General features: G+C 47.6%; 1 protein-coding gene across 3 annotated transcripts in view; it reads right to left on the reverse strand.

Moving 5' to 3' along the window:
* Positions 1–17,124, reverse strand: part of ULK1 (unc-51 like autophagy activating kinase 1) — a 113,531-nt gene that overhangs the window by 64,593 nt on the left and 31,814 nt on the right. For all 3 annotated transcript variants that reach the window (XM_053280250.1, XM_053280249.1, XM_053280247.1), the window contains 3 exons: positions 6,851–6,883; positions 6,079–6,115; positions 182–355 (listed from right to left, as the gene is read on the reverse strand). In XM_053280250.1, coding sequence (XP_053136225.1) covers positions 182–355; positions 6,079–6,115; positions 6,851–6,880 — 241 coding nt within the window. In that variant the 5' untranslated portion in view covers positions 6,881–6,883. The remainder of the gene's footprint in view (positions 1–181; positions 356–6,078; positions 6,116–6,850; positions 6,884–17,124) is intronic.

A 17,124-nucleotide genomic window follows, 5' to 3' on the forward strand; every position in this document is an offset into this window, starting at 1 on the left:
CAATTTAAATTCTTAAATTTAGGACTTAAGAGGCGAAAGGGACCTCTGAGGTCTTCTAGTCTGACCCGCTACTCGGTGAAGGAATCTGCTACTGAAACCCTGACAGACACTGTTAGCAAACTCCTCCTAAAGTCTAGGCTGAATCGACTCCTTTCACCAGCAAACAGCACCAAGCACTTACCGATTTTGATGCGGATGTTATTGGGATTTGATTTCTTGCCCCCAGCAAAGGAGAGGAGAATATTCTGAGGTTTCAGATCCCGGTGGATGATCCCTTTGCTGTGTAGCACCTTCATGGCGCCGGCAATCTGCTGGAGAAAGAGCCGGATCGTGTCCTCGCTGAGAGTCCTCATGCCTGGGCAGGAAAAGCAAAAGCCAAAGGAAAGCGGTGAATGACAGTGAAGCCAACACAAATGGAGAGAGGCCAATTATTTTGAGTGATTGATAGTAAATATTGGTATAAGGCTTCAGCTCAACCGTGGGTCCCCAGACGGCGCTGTACTACAACTCCCATCATGCACTGTGGTGGGGGGTGTATGATGGGAGTTGTAGTCCGACAAGAGCTAGGAACCCAAGATTGGGGACCACGGCTGTAATGTAAAATTGGGCCAACTGGACTCTGTCCAGCCCTCTCAATCAATCATCGTGGATGAAGGGGAACAGCTTGAGTGAACAGGTCCCACGCGTCTCCCCCACGCCATTAAGACAGACCAGCAATTAGGACAGACAGAGGTTTATAAAAGTCATGGTGTGTAGAGAAGGTATAATTTCCCAGGGCCATCCCATAAAACCAACTGTTGGGCACTTTCCCCCACATAGTGCATCATCTGTCAGGTACGCGTGCAGGTATGTAGGAATTCCACAGTGCATGGAATTCTCTGCCAGGGTGACGGCCATCACCTGGGGTGGTGTGAAGAGGAGCTTAGATAGATTCATGGAGGGCAGGTCTATCAATGGCTACTAGTCCTCCTGAGGGTTACAGGCGACCTCCAGGCTCAGAGGCAGGACGCGTTTGAATGCCAGATGCAGGGCAGCAACAGCAGGAGAGGGGGCCTGCCTTCACTTCTGCACGTGGGCTTAGGAACATAGGAAGCCGCCATATACTGAGTCAGACCCTTGGTCCATCTTGCTCAGTATTGTCAACCCAAGTTGGCAGCGGCTTCTTCAAGGTTGCAGGCAGGACTCTCTCTCAGCCCCATCTTGGAAATGCTGCCAGGGAGGGAACACGGAACCTAAATGCTCTTCCCAGAGGAGCTCCATCCCCTAGAGGGAATATCTTACAGTGCTCTCACGTCTAGTCTCCCATCCAAATGCAAACCAGGGTGGACCCTGCTAAGCAAAGGGGACAAGTCATGCTTGCTACCACAAGACCAGCTCTCCTTTCTTAGACCTTAGGAACATAGGAAGCTGCCATATACTGAGTCAGACCACTGGTCTGTCTAGCTCAACATTGTCTACACAGACTGGCAGCGGCTTCTCCAAGGTTGCAGGCAAGAAAATCTCTCTGCCCTCTCTTGGAGATGCTGCCAGGGAGGGAACTTGGGACCTTCTGCTCTTCGTCGAGCGGCCCTATCCCCTGAGGGAAATATTTTACAGTGCTCATACATGTAGTCTCCCATCCAAATGCAAAGCAGGGTGGACCCTGCTTAGCAAAGGGGACCGTTCGTGTTTGCTAGCACAAGATCAGCTCTCCTCCCTACTACTACCACCAACATTTATATACTGCTTTTCAACAGGCATTCTCAAGCAGTTTACACAGAGAAAGTAAATAAGATTTTTGTATGTGTGTACGCACACATGGGTATGTCCACAAGCACACACACAAAAATAAGTAAACAAAATAAAAACTTCCTAGCACATCAGACTAGGATAGAACACTTGAGGTGCTACTTTACCATGTGTTGGGGATTTTTTTTTTTCTGATTAGAGCTGTTCTTGTGGTAGCAAGCATGACTTGTCCCCTTAGCTAAGCAGGGTCTACCCTGGCTGCATATGAAAGGAAGACTAGAAGTATGAGCACTGTCAGATATTCCCCTCAGGGGATGGAACCACTCTGGGAAGAGCAGAAGGTTCAAAGTTCCCTCCCTGGCAGCATCTCCAAGATAGGGCTGAGAGAGAGATTCCTGCCTGCAACCTTGGAGAAGCCGCTGCCAGTCTGTGCAGACAATACTGAGCTAGATGGACCAAGGATCTGACTCAGTATATGGCAGCTTCCTATGTTCCATGCAGTCATGGCATCTCGTGTTGACATTCTGAAGCTATACAACCCAGAAACCGGCTTAGTGCCTCAGCATGAAACAGGCTGTAACTTTCTATTTATATCCTTCCCTCCTCATATCATACACACACACACGCGCTCCAATCTGCACAACCAGCCCTTGCAGAGGGGCGGACGGCACCGCAGATTGTTTCCAATGTTTACAACAATTCCGTTTGAGATTTGCAGTATTGTTTGCAGTGTGTGTGTGTGTGTGTGTGTGTGTAGAAACCCAAAATAAATAAGAGCCAAGGAGAAGGGGGCAAAGCGACAGGAAAACGAGCTTAGTCAGCAGTGTATCGGACTCAACCGTGTATCGGAGCCTCGTGGCCAACTTTTCACCTGTCCAGAGCAAGATGAGCCCTAGCCGAAGGCACATGCAAGCCAGAGGCATGCTGACTCACGCCATGACAACAAGCAAGCCTTCTCCCCTTCCGCCACGTGAAGGGACAGCTGAGCTTCTCAAGTGTTGAGCAGCGATATCAACCCAAGCCCGGCTGGAGGGAGGATGGGGGACCCGGACTCAAAACCCACCACTTTCCCTGCAGCTGAGGGGGCAGCTTTCTTCTGAGAGGGCTGCAAAGGCAGCACTAGAATTGTGCCCAGAAAGAGGCCAGAAACTAGCAGGCTGTGTTCCTACCGGGTAGCCCCAGTTAGGACGGAACCATATTTGGGAAGGGACAAGGCCGGTGTTTCCTCCAACAGGGATTCCCAGATGTTGTTGACTACAACTCCCAGAATCCCCAAGCAAAAGCCATTGCAGCTGGGGATTCTGGGAGTTGTAGTCAACAACACCTGGGAATCCCTGTTGGAGGGTGCACTGGAACCCTCTATCAGGCGAACCGACTGGGGCACCTCAGGCATGATTCTGCCTCAGGCTGAGTGTTTTTGGGGCACAGAGTTGCCATGTATCCCCAGAATTCTGGGTCTCACCCGGATTTCTAAGCATCTCACTCAGATTGCTTAGCCCACCCAGATTTGCTCCGCGGGCCTGCTCAACTCTGGCCCTCCTGCATATGCTGGCCTACAGTTCCCATAATCCCTGGCTACTGGCCACTGTGGCTGGAGATTATGGGAGTTGTAGTTCAGAAACAGCTGGGGGGGGCGGCGTAATTGAGCAGGCCTGCTAGCCCTTGTAGGAGCGGAGTTATGGAGCAAAACGTGCAGTCACTATGAGGCTCAAAAATCATGCCCTCGCCAATTTACATAATATGCAAATTAGGCACCCGGATTTGGAAAGGCAGAATATGGCAGCCCTATTGGGGTACCAACATGGCGGCACAATAGCCCCACCAAGGGGGGAAAGACGGTGCATACAAGAGAAGCAGCATTCAGCATCATCCCTCAGGCATTCAAATATCTGGAGTTACCATGGATGCTTCTAAGCAATCTTTGAAGGCCTCTGTTGAATTCCAGCCATTTAAGAACATAAGAACAGCCCTGCTGGATCAGATGCCGCTGGAAGCCCACAGGCAAGAACTGAGGGCGTGCCCCCTCTCCTGCTCCCCTGCAACTGGCATTTAGAGGCATCTTGCCTCCAAGGCTGGAGGTGGTAGCCTATACCCCTATATCAGGCAGCAGCGATATACATTTATATGACTGCCAGATTTTGATCATGAGAACAGGGCTATTGCATACTAGGAGGGCAGTTGTCTGGTGGCAGCCGGCATGAATTGTCCCCTGTGCTAAGCAGGGTCCGCCCTGGATTTATTTTATTTTCATCTATCGTATTTCTATACCGCCCAATACAAACATCTCTAGGCAGTGAGCAAATTAAAAGACATAGCGAATATTAACACAGTATAAAAACAGTTAAAATTCACCCCCAAAAAACTAATTAAACAAGATCACAGATAAACACACATCTGTTTTTAAAGATGTGCATTTGTTTAGGTTTGCAATTGAATGGGAGACTACGTGTGAGCACTGGAAGATCTTCCCCTTAGGGGATGGGGCCGCTCTGAGAAGAACTCCTGCATGCAGAAGGTTCCACGTTCCCTCCCTGGCATCTCTAATTAGGGCTGGGAGAAGCTCCTGCCTGGAACCCTGGAAAAGCTGCTGCCAGTCAGTGAAGACAATACTGAGCTAGCTGGACCAAGGGTCTGACTCAGTAGAAGGCAGCTTCCTATCACAAAGGAGAGGAAGAGATGCAGCGCTAACGTTTTCTGGTGGTGGCTCCATCCCCTAAGGGGAATATCTCATAGTGCTCGCACTTCTAGTCTCCCTTTCATATGCAACCAGGGCAGACCCTGCTTAGCTAAGGGGAGAAGTCATGCTCGCTACCACAAGAACAGCTCTCCTCTCCTGGCTGCAGCTTAAAAAAGAAAAAAAAAAGGTACATGCAACCCTGCCAAGAATTCTTTATCTCTCATTGCTATCCCAGATGAACAACTGCATTTAGAGTTGAACAAATCATTCATTAAAAGAGCTCTAAACATTTGCTTCAGGGGACATACACGTTTGGATTTTAAAGCCTTCAGTTCCAGCCGTTGCAACATGAAAGCGCCTTCAATAGCATCTGAGGGACATTTCTGTTCTCTCTCTCTCCCCCACAAACCATCTTCACACAAATTAACAAAAAGGAGAATGACAAGCCAGATCAACGTTGTTGGTTTAAACACGGACGTGCCCACCGTCAAAAAAAAAAAAAGTTTGTGGGGGAGATGAAGAGGAGATCTTTAATCTTCGAGTTAGCACGCAACACTAGATGCTTTTAAAGAGAGAGGCAACCTGGGATGGAAAATGCATTTTAAATCTAGCTGCTAGTTAAAATTTCAGCCTCGGTTGGAGGATCTGAATGCTTACAGACTTGTTTATGGTGCTACTTTTCCTAGCAGTAAAGTTTAAAGCAAAGGCCAACCACAACTAGGGATGGGTGGATTTGCCTGGGGGTGGGTGGGTGGAAGATTATTGGTTTTTGGAGATGTTAGGAACACAAGGAGCTGCCTTGTAACAGAGTCAGACCATTGGCTAGTCTTGCTCAGTGTGTTGTCTACACTGACCGGCAGCAGCTCAAGGTTTCATATGGGTGTTTCCAAGGCTTACCTGGAGATGCCAGTCATTGAGTCTAGGACTTTCTGCATGGGAAGCATCTGCTTTCCATGGGAGGAGAGCTGGTCTTGCAGTAGCAAGCGTGAGTTGTCCCATTTGCTAAGCAGGGTCTACCCTGGTTTGCATTTGAATGGGATGTTATATTATTATTTATTCATTCATTCCTTCAATTTCTATACCACCCTTCCAAAAATGTGTGTGTGAGCACTGTAAGATATTCCGCTTAGGGGATGGAGCCACTCTGGGAAGAGCACCTGTGTGCTTGCATGCAGAAAATTCCAAGTTCCCTCCCTGGCAGCATCTCCAAGATAGGGCTGAGAGAGACTCCTGCCTGCAACCTTGGAGAAGCCGCTGCCAGTCTGTGAAGACAATACTGAGCTAGATGGAGCAATGGTCTGACTCGGTAGAAGGCAGCTTCCTATGTTCCTATGCTCTTCCACGGAGTTACAGCCCCATCCCCATAAGAAATAGATCACCAGAATCAATCGGCCAATTAGACCTCAGTTAAAGCTGGGCTCTGTTTGACATCTTTCCCTCGGGTGTGTGCATGAGCTCTCTCCCATCCCCACACTAGTCTCCACTTCCCATCTAGGTTAAAATAAATCAAGATTGGCCATGTCACCCAAACCAACTACGCTCTGTTTCTTCTAGCCACTGTCAGTTAGGAAAGGCAGAATCTGCCCATTTTACAAGGCTTCAAGGCACCCCATCCCAGATGCAAATATTTCAAATACAACCTTCTTCTTTGCAAAGACAGAGACTGGACTTACCGTGCAAGTAATCTGCCAGGTCACCCCCATTGCAGTACTGGAAGGCAAAACAGAGAGGCACTGATAAGCAAATCAGATGGCTTTTATTTCCCTTCATATTAAGAAAAGAATTAGAAAAAAATTAAAAGTTCCCCGGGGACCCTACGATAAAACAGCAGAACAGTTCGCAGGAGGTTCCCTCTCTAAGTGATCAAACGTCCAATCATAGGACTTCCGCAATTCAGAAACCAAAAGATGGGATACTGTATTTATCCAAGTAGACGACAACTGAATGGAAGGCAACCCCCTTAAAACAAGGATGGGATATACCCATATTTACCCAAAAGGAAGAGGACTTTGGATTTGAGATTACAACCCCCCTATTTTTAACATCAACAAACTTGGAAAAAAACAAGTCTTGGGTTTCAGTAAAGAGGGTATTTAACGAAGCAGAAATCTCTCTTTTTCGATGGACACACAATCTGCATCTTCTGTTGGGGTTTTGTAGCCGTCTCCTAGAGTTGAGGCACATGGAGGAAAAGTTATCCGAAAGTAGAGTGTTGGGAAACCACTGGGTCACAGTGTCGGATGAAAAAGGGAAAGACCCAGACTCAAATCCCTGCTCTGATCTTTGGAGAGCTGCCATCTCTCGGTCGAACCTACCTCACAGGGTTGTTGTGAGGAGAGAGTGGGGGTGGGGGAGAAACTTGTAGGTCTCTTTGGAAGAAGGGCAGGATTAAAATGAAACAATAACCCAGTCAGAGGCATCAGATGCAATTTCAGAATCACTCACCTCCATAACCAAATAAACGGAGTTGGCCATTTCCTATGTGAACAAAGAAAAAGAAAAAGAAAAGAATGATTTTTCAAAAGTTGAGAGTCCAGTCAACATAGAAAACCTATTGCGTGATTGAAAAAGGGAAACAAAGACCAGTGTTGGTTGCTACTTTCTGAAGTAAACCCTTACACAAACACCACAACACACACACACACACACACACACACACACACACAACACACCCCAATCTTCTAATTCTATGTTTCAAGTATGGAAGAATTGAAAAACCACAAAGACTTTCCTTTATGCAGCGCACACGGATAACTGGCATGGATTAATTCATTAAGGGCTTAGAGGACAAGAATACGCCACGGGCGCCAAAAAAGTGTAGCCGTTTCCAGGTTAATGCAGCCCGCAGAGATTTTGCAACTGCCTTTCCCATAAAAGAAACATGGGCACTAGGGAGAAAAATGGAGGGTGGGTGACCCATGGAAAAGAAAACAAAGCTGAAGCAGAGAGAGAGAAAACCCAAGAAGGATCAGCAAATGGAAAGCAAAGGAAAAGTGCAAAGTTGGCATTTCTGTCTTGAAAGCTTCAGGCGGGGGTGGGGGGACTCGTGTTACAATTTCCAAATGCAAACCTATGAAGGTTATAAGTTGGTTTAAGAAAGGGGAAAAGCCACTGCATTGGGCTTGTCCTGGCATTAGTATATTGCAGTATGCAATGCCTATGAGCTCAAAGTTCTCACTAGATAAATGTCTGGACCAGGAAGCAAAGAGAAGAGAGCTGGTCTTGTGACAGCAAGCATGGAGTGGCCCCTTTGCTAAGCAGGATCTGCCCTGGTTTGCATTTCAATGGGAGACTACAGGTGTGAACACTGGAAGATATTCCCCTTAGGGGATGGGGCCGCTCTGGGAAGAGCATCCGCATGCTTAGGAACATAGGAAGCTGCCATATACTGAGTCAGACCATTGGTCCAACTCGCTCAGTATTTTCTACACAGACTGGCCACGGCTTCTCCAAGATTGCAGACATGAATCTCTCTCAGCCCTATCTTGGAGATGTTGCCAGGGTGCAGAAGGTTTCAAGTTCCCTCCCTGGCAGCATCTCCAAGCTAGGACTGAGAGAGATTCCTGCCTGCAGCCTTGGAGAAGCCGCTTCCAGTCTGTGAAGACAACACTGAGCTAGATGGACCAATGGTCGGGCTCAGTAGAAGGCAGCTTCCTAGGTTCCACCTGCCTGCCATATTTTCCCGAGATATCGACCGACAGCATCGCCCCTGCGCGCGCATTTCCCGTCACGTCTCAGCCTGCTGCCGAGACAGCCCAGGGTGGATTTGGGAAGGCCTTCCTTTCTTGGGAGCTATAAGATGATTTGCTAATTAGATTGCCAGCAGCTTTATATGGAGCACCCCCATGACCCACAAGTGATATTTAACGTCTGCTCGATCACTGGGTTGCTGACTGCGATGACCTAATTCCGCCAGCAGTCTCGACGTTTGCCCATGGCTCCCCTCTGCTGAACAGCCGCAAACCTTCTATACAGCACAGTGAATAATGCTTCATTTGCTCTCGTTTCATTTACCACCTCTGCAAACCCTGTGTTTGTTTTTCTTCCCTTCCAGCTCCCTGACAAAGACTGCGGCAGCTATTTTTAAAAAATCATAAATGGTTCTATTACGAGCATAGCCAAAAAAAGGGAGAAATATTTATGTATTAATGCAAGTGCCTCCCCTCCAAAAGCCCACAAAACCCGGCCCTCTTACACAATTACGAAGCCTGCAGGAAGGTCAAAAGTAATCTTATGAGAGGCGAAGAAAGAAAAATATTTTTAGAACCATGTTCAAATGACCTTGCCTGTTTGGGGGGGGGGGGGACCTGGATTGGACTTGCAAAACATTCTTCATTCCACAGATTAGTTTTTCAGATACTCAAATAAATTACAAGATATACTGCACTCCTGGGAATCCAATTCTCCACTCCCCTTTTAATAAGGAATAGCAGTTGTTGTTTTTTAAAAAAAATATCCAAATATCTCCATTAACCTTAACATACCTTGTTTTACACAATTCATACTATGGCCCAGTTCGGATGTAACACGGAACTGTGGGTCCAATAGACCCGCGGTTCAGCACCCCTTCCCCACCACTCTCCCATCTGTGTTCGGACATGGGGGAGAGCTATCTCTCTACAGAGCAAGGCAGAGGCATTGGCTGTATGGGTTTCCTTCTTTCCTGAAGGACAGCCTGCACAGCCAATCAGGCCAGAGAGAGGGAGGAGCTTCCTCCCTCAACCCCAGTTCTGTGGGGCCCAAACTGTGGTCCCAGTGCCGGCACCGTAGAAACTGCCAGGAGTTTCTGCAGTGGCGAAACTCCACTCTGACCAAAGAAGTACCACAGGTGTGGAACCCCTTGGTTTAAGCATTCTTGTCAACTGTTTTGGGAGGCTCACCTGAAAAGCGATTGCAGCTTATAAGAACATTATTTATTGCCGTGTATAAATGCTAATAAAAGTAAAATAAAGTTGTGCTGTAGAATACAGGAGGGGATGACCATTGCCAGAGCCACCTAATGGTGCTGTGGGGAAATGACTTGACCAGCAAGCCAGAGGTTGCTGGATTGAATCCCCGCTGGTATGTTTCCCAGACTATGGGAAAAACCTATATTGGGCAGCAGCGATATAGGAAGGTGCTGAAAGGCATCATCTCATACTGTGCGGGAGGAGGCAATGGTAAACCCCTCCTGCATTCTACCAAAGACAACCACAGGGCTTTGTGGTCACCAGGAGTTGACACTGACTCAACGACATACTTTACCTTTATGTTTACCATTGCCTCCTCCCATGCAGTATGAGATGATGCCTTTCAGCACCTTCCTATATTGCTGCTGGCTGATATAGGAGTTTCCCGTAGTCTGGGAAACATACCAGTGGGGATTTGAACCAGCAACCTCTTGCTCCCTAGGCAAGTTACTTCCCCGCTGCAGCCTTAGGTGGCTATAAATGCCAACAGATAATGTTTTTATGAACAACCATGGTGGACATCCAGACTAAAATTACTCAGTATCTCTACTCAGGAGTGACACTCAAGGACTACTGAATTTCAGCAGACCTTTTGGCCAGTAATTTAGTGGGGATGGCAGCCAATAACAATAAATAGATAGATGTGCATATTCGTCTTCAGCTAAACCAGTTCAATCACAGCTCAGAGAAACTGACTGTATGCAAGAATACAGGCCTACCAATGAAGCTAAGGAGCCCACCCCATCTTTCCTTCCCTGGCAGCATCTCCAAGAAAGGGCTGAGAGAGACTCCTGCCTGCAACCTTGGAGAAGCCGCTGCCAGTCTGTGTAGACAATACTGAGCAAGATGGACCTATGGTCTGACTCAGTATATGGGAACGTCCTATGTTCCTACCCATCGTTTCTCAGCTCCAGGTCAGAAATAATAATAATAATTATTATTAATTCGATTTCTATACCGCCCTTCCAAAAATGGCTCAGGGCGGTTTACAAAGAGAAATAATAAATAAATAAGATGGATCCCTGTCCCTAAAGGGCTCACATTCTAAATAGAAATATAAGATAGACACCAGCAACAGTCACTGGCGGTACTGTGCTGGGGGTGGATAGGGCCACCCCATTCATCCAGGGGCAAATGCCACCTCTCAAAAGCCAAGCAGGGCAGCATTGGCCAAGCCGATGAAAAGCAAAGCAAGGAAAGCTGGTCTTGTAGTAGCAAGCATGACTTGTCCACTTGGCTAAGCAGGGTCTGCCCTGTTTGCATATGAATGGGAGACCAGAACTGTGAGCACTGGAAGAGATTCCCCTCAGGGGATGGAGCCACTCTGGGAAGAGCATCTAGGTTCCAAGTTCCTTCCCCGGGCAGCATTTCCAAGATAGGGCTGAGAGAGATTCCTGCCTGCAACCTTGGAGAAGCCGCTGCCAGTCTGGGTAGACAATACTGAGCTGAATGGACCAATGGTCTGAACTCAGTATATGGCAGCTTCCTCTGCTCCATTTCTCAAGCCAAATCATAACATCGCTTCTGAAGCGGCCGTTTTCATAATGGAAACATTGACAGAGGCCAGAGAACAGCAGCCCCGTGTGAACAAGTCCCGCCAGAGTAACCCGAGAACCACGGTTGGGTTGAAAAACACAGCCACATGCCAGTTTCCAATTACTCTTGGGACCTAGGCCTTAAAGATCACCCCCCCCCCAAGGACTCTGAGTAATGCTGCTGCCAGGTCCAGAAGGAAGTTTTAGAGTCTAGTAAACGATCTGTGACACCAGTCCTTCTCCGATCGGACATCAGGTGATGAACAGAGAAATATGAAGTCCAGACGAGTCACTCCAACATCAACAAGCCTGAGTAACCAAGCAATCATCCCTTAAGCATGGGAAAATGGGCCACTCCCTTAAGCGTCATCACCTCACGGGGCCATTTAAGATTGTTAAGAGGACATACCTGCCAAAGGCTTCGGCTGACATGTGGATGTTTCACTCTGGAGAATTTGCTTTGTCATCCATTTCTAACTTATCTCAACACAACACGCCACAACAGAATCATAATAATCGTGACACAGAACCTGTGCAGTCTGGCCCACTTATTTGGAAGGAGATGATAGAGTCATGACGTGGGAGGACAGACTGTACCACGCCAGAGAGAGCAGAAATTGACATTTCTTTTAATGTTCTCTTAAAAAGAAACAAATGCATACACGGGACGAGCTGGGCTGAAACCCATCTCTTGGATGCATATATTTTTTTACTTCTACGGAGATTACAGAGGAGAGCATTTTAAAAAGCTGCACCATCATCTGATGTGGTACAGTCCTCCCTTTAGAACGTAAGAAAAGCCCTGCTGGAGCAGAGGAGAGGCGATCTTGTGGTAGCAAGCATGACTTGTCTCCTTAGCTAAGCAGGGTCTGCCCTGGTTGCATATGAATGGGAGACTAGAAGTGTGAGCACTGGAAGATATTCCCCTTAGGGGATGGAGCCGCTCTGGGAAGAGCATCTAGGTTCCAAGTTCCCTCTCTGGCATCTCCAAGATAGGGCTCAGAGAGATTCCTGCCTGCAACCTTGGAGAAGCCGCTGCCAGTCTGTGAAGACGATACTGAGCTAGATGGACCAATGGTCTGACTTGGTATATGGCAGCTTCCTATGTTCCCATGTTCCCCAGAGGGCTCACAATCTGAAAAGAAACCTAAGATAGACACTAGCAACAGCTACCAGAGGGATGGTTCTTTATTTTTTAATCAGAGTTATTTTTATATTTTTTAGCTCAATGTTTTAATGTGTCTTTTTTATAACCTTGTTTTTATTGTGAGCCACCTTGGGATTTTCTTAATGAAAGGCGGGGTATAAATTTAACAATAAAAAAAATAAATGGTTAAATATTATTTTATTGTATATGTGAAATGAGCTGTATTGTGTTGTTTCTGTTATGGGTCATTGACTGTATAAACATTCATTCATTCATTCATTCATTCATTCATGCTGTGCTGGGGACGGATAGGGCCAGTTGCTCTCCCCCTGCTCAATAAAGAGAATCACCACTTTAATTGATCCTCTATGCTCAGTTAGCAGGGGTGGATGGATTCCAAAGCATTACAGTGTGGCCAGAAGAAGCCAGACAAAGATACCCCCAGAGCGGAAATACATAGCACAAGAAAGAGAATGGAGGATCCAAACAGAAAAATCCAGGAAAGAATCGAGAATATCATGGACACACGGAACATATTATAGGATGATAGCTACCTCTTAGAACAGGTGGTCTCAAACCTGGGTGCCCGGCTGCTGCCCGACTACAACGGCCCCAATCAGCCGCCTTTCCATTTCTGTCTTAAGTCATGAGGTGGGGTCTAGGACCATAATCCAGTGGAAGAGCATCTGCTTTCAAAGCAGAAGGTTCCGGGTTCAGGACGGGCTGGGAAAGGACCCTTGCCTGCAAACTTGGAGAGCGGCTGCCAGTCCGTGCAGACAATACTGAGCTAGACAGAGCAAGGGTCTGACTCAGTAGGCGGCAGCTTCCTATCACCCAGATAAAATTGCTTTGGATCCAGGCTGTGGACCATCAACTATCTTTGGACAGAGATCAAGAGAGTTTATTTTATCTTGTGCCAAGATAAAACAGTTCACCCGCACAGTCCTCATACCACCCCTTTAGCAGAATTTCAGCATAAACCCATTCAGAGCAAGCTCCACAGCCAGTTCCTTTCAAGCTCTAAAAATAAGTCTCTCCTCATCCTTCATCAGGGACCCTCTCACTATGTCCGGTGCACCACGCCGGCCCCATTAGCTCTACTCAATAATACATAACCGCATCGTAACTGGGACATCTACTCACAAAGCTTTCGGGAGACTTTTCTAGTTCATGAAGGCTATTAGACCTACAGAGAAGGAGCCGGGTTCTCATATACTATGCTTTTCACATAGCTGGAATGTTCCACCAGCATCCTGTCCTGCTACAGTTCCACAGAAAAACATCCCCGTTCCAAAAATGGGCTGCCACCAAGGAACCATCACCAAACCATTGGCTGAGCTGCTGTGATGTCACGGAATGCTGGGGCACTCAAGCTGCTCAGAGCGGAAGCCTCAACCCCAGAATGCAGACAAACAGTACAGCTGCCGCAAGGGAAGGGAAGGGTCAATTGGCTGGAAGGGAAACCTTACAAGAGGATTAAGGGCAAGAAGAGATTAACGCTGTTGGTGTTAAAAGGTGGGGCAAAGATATGGGGGCTTGAAGTAGGTAAGAATAGGGGATTTGTGGGCCCAGGACACATTGTATGAAACCCTGAAATCTGGCCATAACATTGCACTCTGATTTCAGAAGGATTCAGTCTCTGGTGGCTGAAAAATATGTTTCTCATCGGTGATGGGCAGAGGATCCTGGTTTCACCACTCTCTAGAGGTCGTTTAAGCTGTAAGTTTTAGGAAGTTAACTGAGCCTGATAACTGCTGAGCAAAGAGCATTTTTTTTTTAAAAAAGTGGCAATTCTCTTCATTTAGCAGGGGGAGAGCAACCGGCCCTATCCATCCCCAGCACAGCATCCCTCCAAGTGGCTGTTGCTGGTGTCTATCTTAGGTTCCTTTTTGAGATTGTGAGCCCTTTGGGGACGGGGTCCATTTTCAAAATGCATTCATATCGATGCAAACTGCTTTGGGAACTTTGGTTGAAAAGCGATATATAGTGAAGTGAAGTAGGCTAGGCGGAGAGAGAAGTGACCGGCCCAGAGTCACCCAGCGAGTCTCATGGCTGAATGGGGATTTGAACTCGGGTCTCCCTGGTCCTAGTCCAGCACTCTAACCACTGCACCACACTGGCTCTCTGCGGGAGTGGGGGGGTGACAGACGATCAGCAAAACCCCACTTCAGAGGGTGGCTGGCTGGCTGGGTTCTCATGCACAGGGCTTGGCTTCATTCGCCCGGTTTTGCCCGTGCATGAGAACAGCCTCAGAGTCAAGCATGGCCCTTGGCTGTAGGAAAAGTTCCAAGAAGAGAGACGGCTGGAAAAGATGGACCGTTGTTCTAGCCCAGCCACACCTGGCCAGATCTCTTGTGGCCGGGCTCGTTCGGCAACAGGAAGCATTCTTACAACAGCGTGTAAGAGGAGAGGATGCCAGAGCTTTTATTTCCGGGATGGATGGAGGAGGAAGCCGACTGGTCTTGCAGTACAAATGGCAAGGTTGCAACAGGATGCTGGGGCTTAGGGTGTTGCTCTTTCTTCTGAAGTGCTGTTACATCATAAACTGAGCACTAGCTCAAGCCTTCTCGTGGGTGCTTGCCTCTGCCTCTGTCTCAGGGAGCACTGATCCCCAGATAGGGGTGGGACACCCCTGGAGAGCTGCTGCCAGTCAGAGAAGGCAATACGGAGCTAGATGGACCAGTATCAGACTCGTGTGAGTGCCCTAATGTTCCTACGTGCATAAAAGCCAGGAGGTGTCTAGGAAAGCATATATAGGGTAGCAGAGACTTGAGTTCTGGGTGGCATACAAATATGTTAAATAAATATTATATTATATTTTATATTTTATATATGAGAGAATGAATGTTGGCCTTATGGCAGCAAGCATGAATTGTCCCCTCTGCTAAGCAGGGTCCACCCTGGTTTGCATTTGAATGGGAGACTACAGGTGTGAGCACTGCAAGAGATTCCCCTTAGGGGATGGAGCCATAGCTCAGTGGAAGAGCATCTGCTGGCTTGCATGCAGAAGGTCCCAAGTTCCCTCCCTGGCAGCTTCTCCAAGATAGGGCTGAGAGAGATTCATTCCTGCAGCCTTGGAGAAGCCACTGCCAGTCTGTGAAGACAATACTGAGCTAGATAGACCAAGGGTCTGACTCGGTAGAAGGCAGCTTCCTATGAAAACAATAATGGTGTAAGCAAGTGGATTTAGCAACCATTTCCTCCTGTGGGCAGCAGGAAGATCTGCAATGAGTACGGGTGACCAAAGAGGACGAGAAGAAGAAAGAAAGAAACCAGCAATGTGGCAGTGGCCGCCGGCCACAGTACATAGACAAACACCAACCCACAACTTCCAGGAGGTAAGCTTAGTCACTCTGATGCAGAAAAAAAAAGACAAGAACAAAACAAGATCACCTTAGATCAGGGCTGCAGAACTTCAGTCTCCCAGCTGCCACTGACTACAACTCCCATCATCCATATTAGACAGGGAGGATGGGAGTTGTAATCCCTGCTTTAGACCAAGTTCACTAGAAAGCTTAGGCCACTCTAAACGTAGATGGGACTACAACTCCCCTCTTCCCCGACTACTGGCTGCTGTGGATGATGGGAGTTGTAGTCTGACGACAACTTTTGTGCAGCCCCATCTTAAACCAAGAAGCTTTTGCCACACAATAAATATTCTTCATCTTTAAGATGCCACCAGAAGCGATTTACAGAGTTGCTCCACTATCCAAAGCAAAACCTTTCCACAGTCAAGTGGATTTCAACGACAAAAACAATAAAACCTCAAGTTTTGGCTCTTTCGCTGGAGCAGAACAAAAAGCAACCAACGAGAACAACCGAGCTTGACATTTAAGAAACAAAAGCCGGAAATAAGGGCTTTGCTGATCCAGCATAAAGACGGTGGCAGTTTCTGCGGGCAAAAGCGTCCGCCAAGAGGGGTGTTTGCTACCCTTTTAGACAGACTGTGGAAAAACAGGTTCAGATCTGCCATTCAATTCCTTTTACGGTTTAAACATCAGGCCTAATCTGCAAGCAATGCCTGGGAATTATAGTCTTCTAAGGGTGACGGAAAGCCATCTTTAGAAATCGAATGAATGAATGAATAAAGACACAGCGGGAAAATGATCTGACTAGCAAACCAGAGATTGCCAGTTTGAATCCCCGCTGGGATGTGTCCCAGACTATGGGAAACACCTATATCGGGCCGCAGAGATATAGGAAGTTGCTGAAAGGCATCATCTCACACTGCGCGGGAGGAGGCAATGGTCAACCCCTCCTGTATTCTACCAAAGATAACCACAGGGCTCTGTGGTCGCCAGGAGTCGACACCGACCCGACAGTCCAACTTTAAGGGTGTCGGAAATCCATTGAAACCACCATTTCGCAAAAGTCACAACCATTAAGCTGATTTATGTTTGTCTCACACAGACAGGACCTGGGAAATACTGGATGCGGAATCAGAGCCAGTGACCCATTTAGCACTCTGGCAATCCTGCGAGAGGAAAAGCAATCCCAACCAACAAGCGGGATTTTTATTTTGGGAAGGCCTAAAATAAAGGGGAGCAAGCAGCCAGGTAGTCTGCAATCTGGAAGAGAGCTGGTCTGGTGGTAGCAAGCATGACTTGTCCCTTTAAGCTAAGCAGGATCCGCCCAGGTTGCATACGAAAGGGAGACTAGAAGTGTGAGCGCTGTAAGATATTCCCCTTAAGGGATGGAGCCGTTCTGGGAAGAGCATCTAGGCTCCAAGTTCCTTCCCTGGCTTCTCCACGATAGGGCTGAGAGAGACCACTGCCTGCAACCTTGGAGAAGCCGCTGCCAGTCTGTGTAGACAATACTGAGCGAGATGGACCTATGGTCTGACTCAGTATGTGGCAGCTTCCTCTGTTCCTATGTTAATGCAGCCATGTGTGTGTGTGTATCCTGACATGCCTTCTGCCTACAAAGCAGATGCTTTACCACAGAGCTACATGTTATATGGCCAATGAAGGAATCTTTCCCAGCCCCACCTGGAGATGCCAGGGATTGAATGGAGGAGAGCTGGTTTTGTGGTAGCAAGCAGGAATTGTCCCCTTTGGTCTGCCTGTGTTTGCATTGGAATAGGAGACT

This window comes from Hemicordylus capensis, chromosome 15, assembly GCF_027244095.1.
Source record: "Hemicordylus capensis ecotype Gifberg chromosome 15, rHemCap1.1.pri, whole genome shotgun sequence".
Taxonomy (NCBI): Eukaryota; Metazoa; Chordata; class Lepidosauria; order Squamata; family Cordylidae; genus Hemicordylus; species Hemicordylus capensis.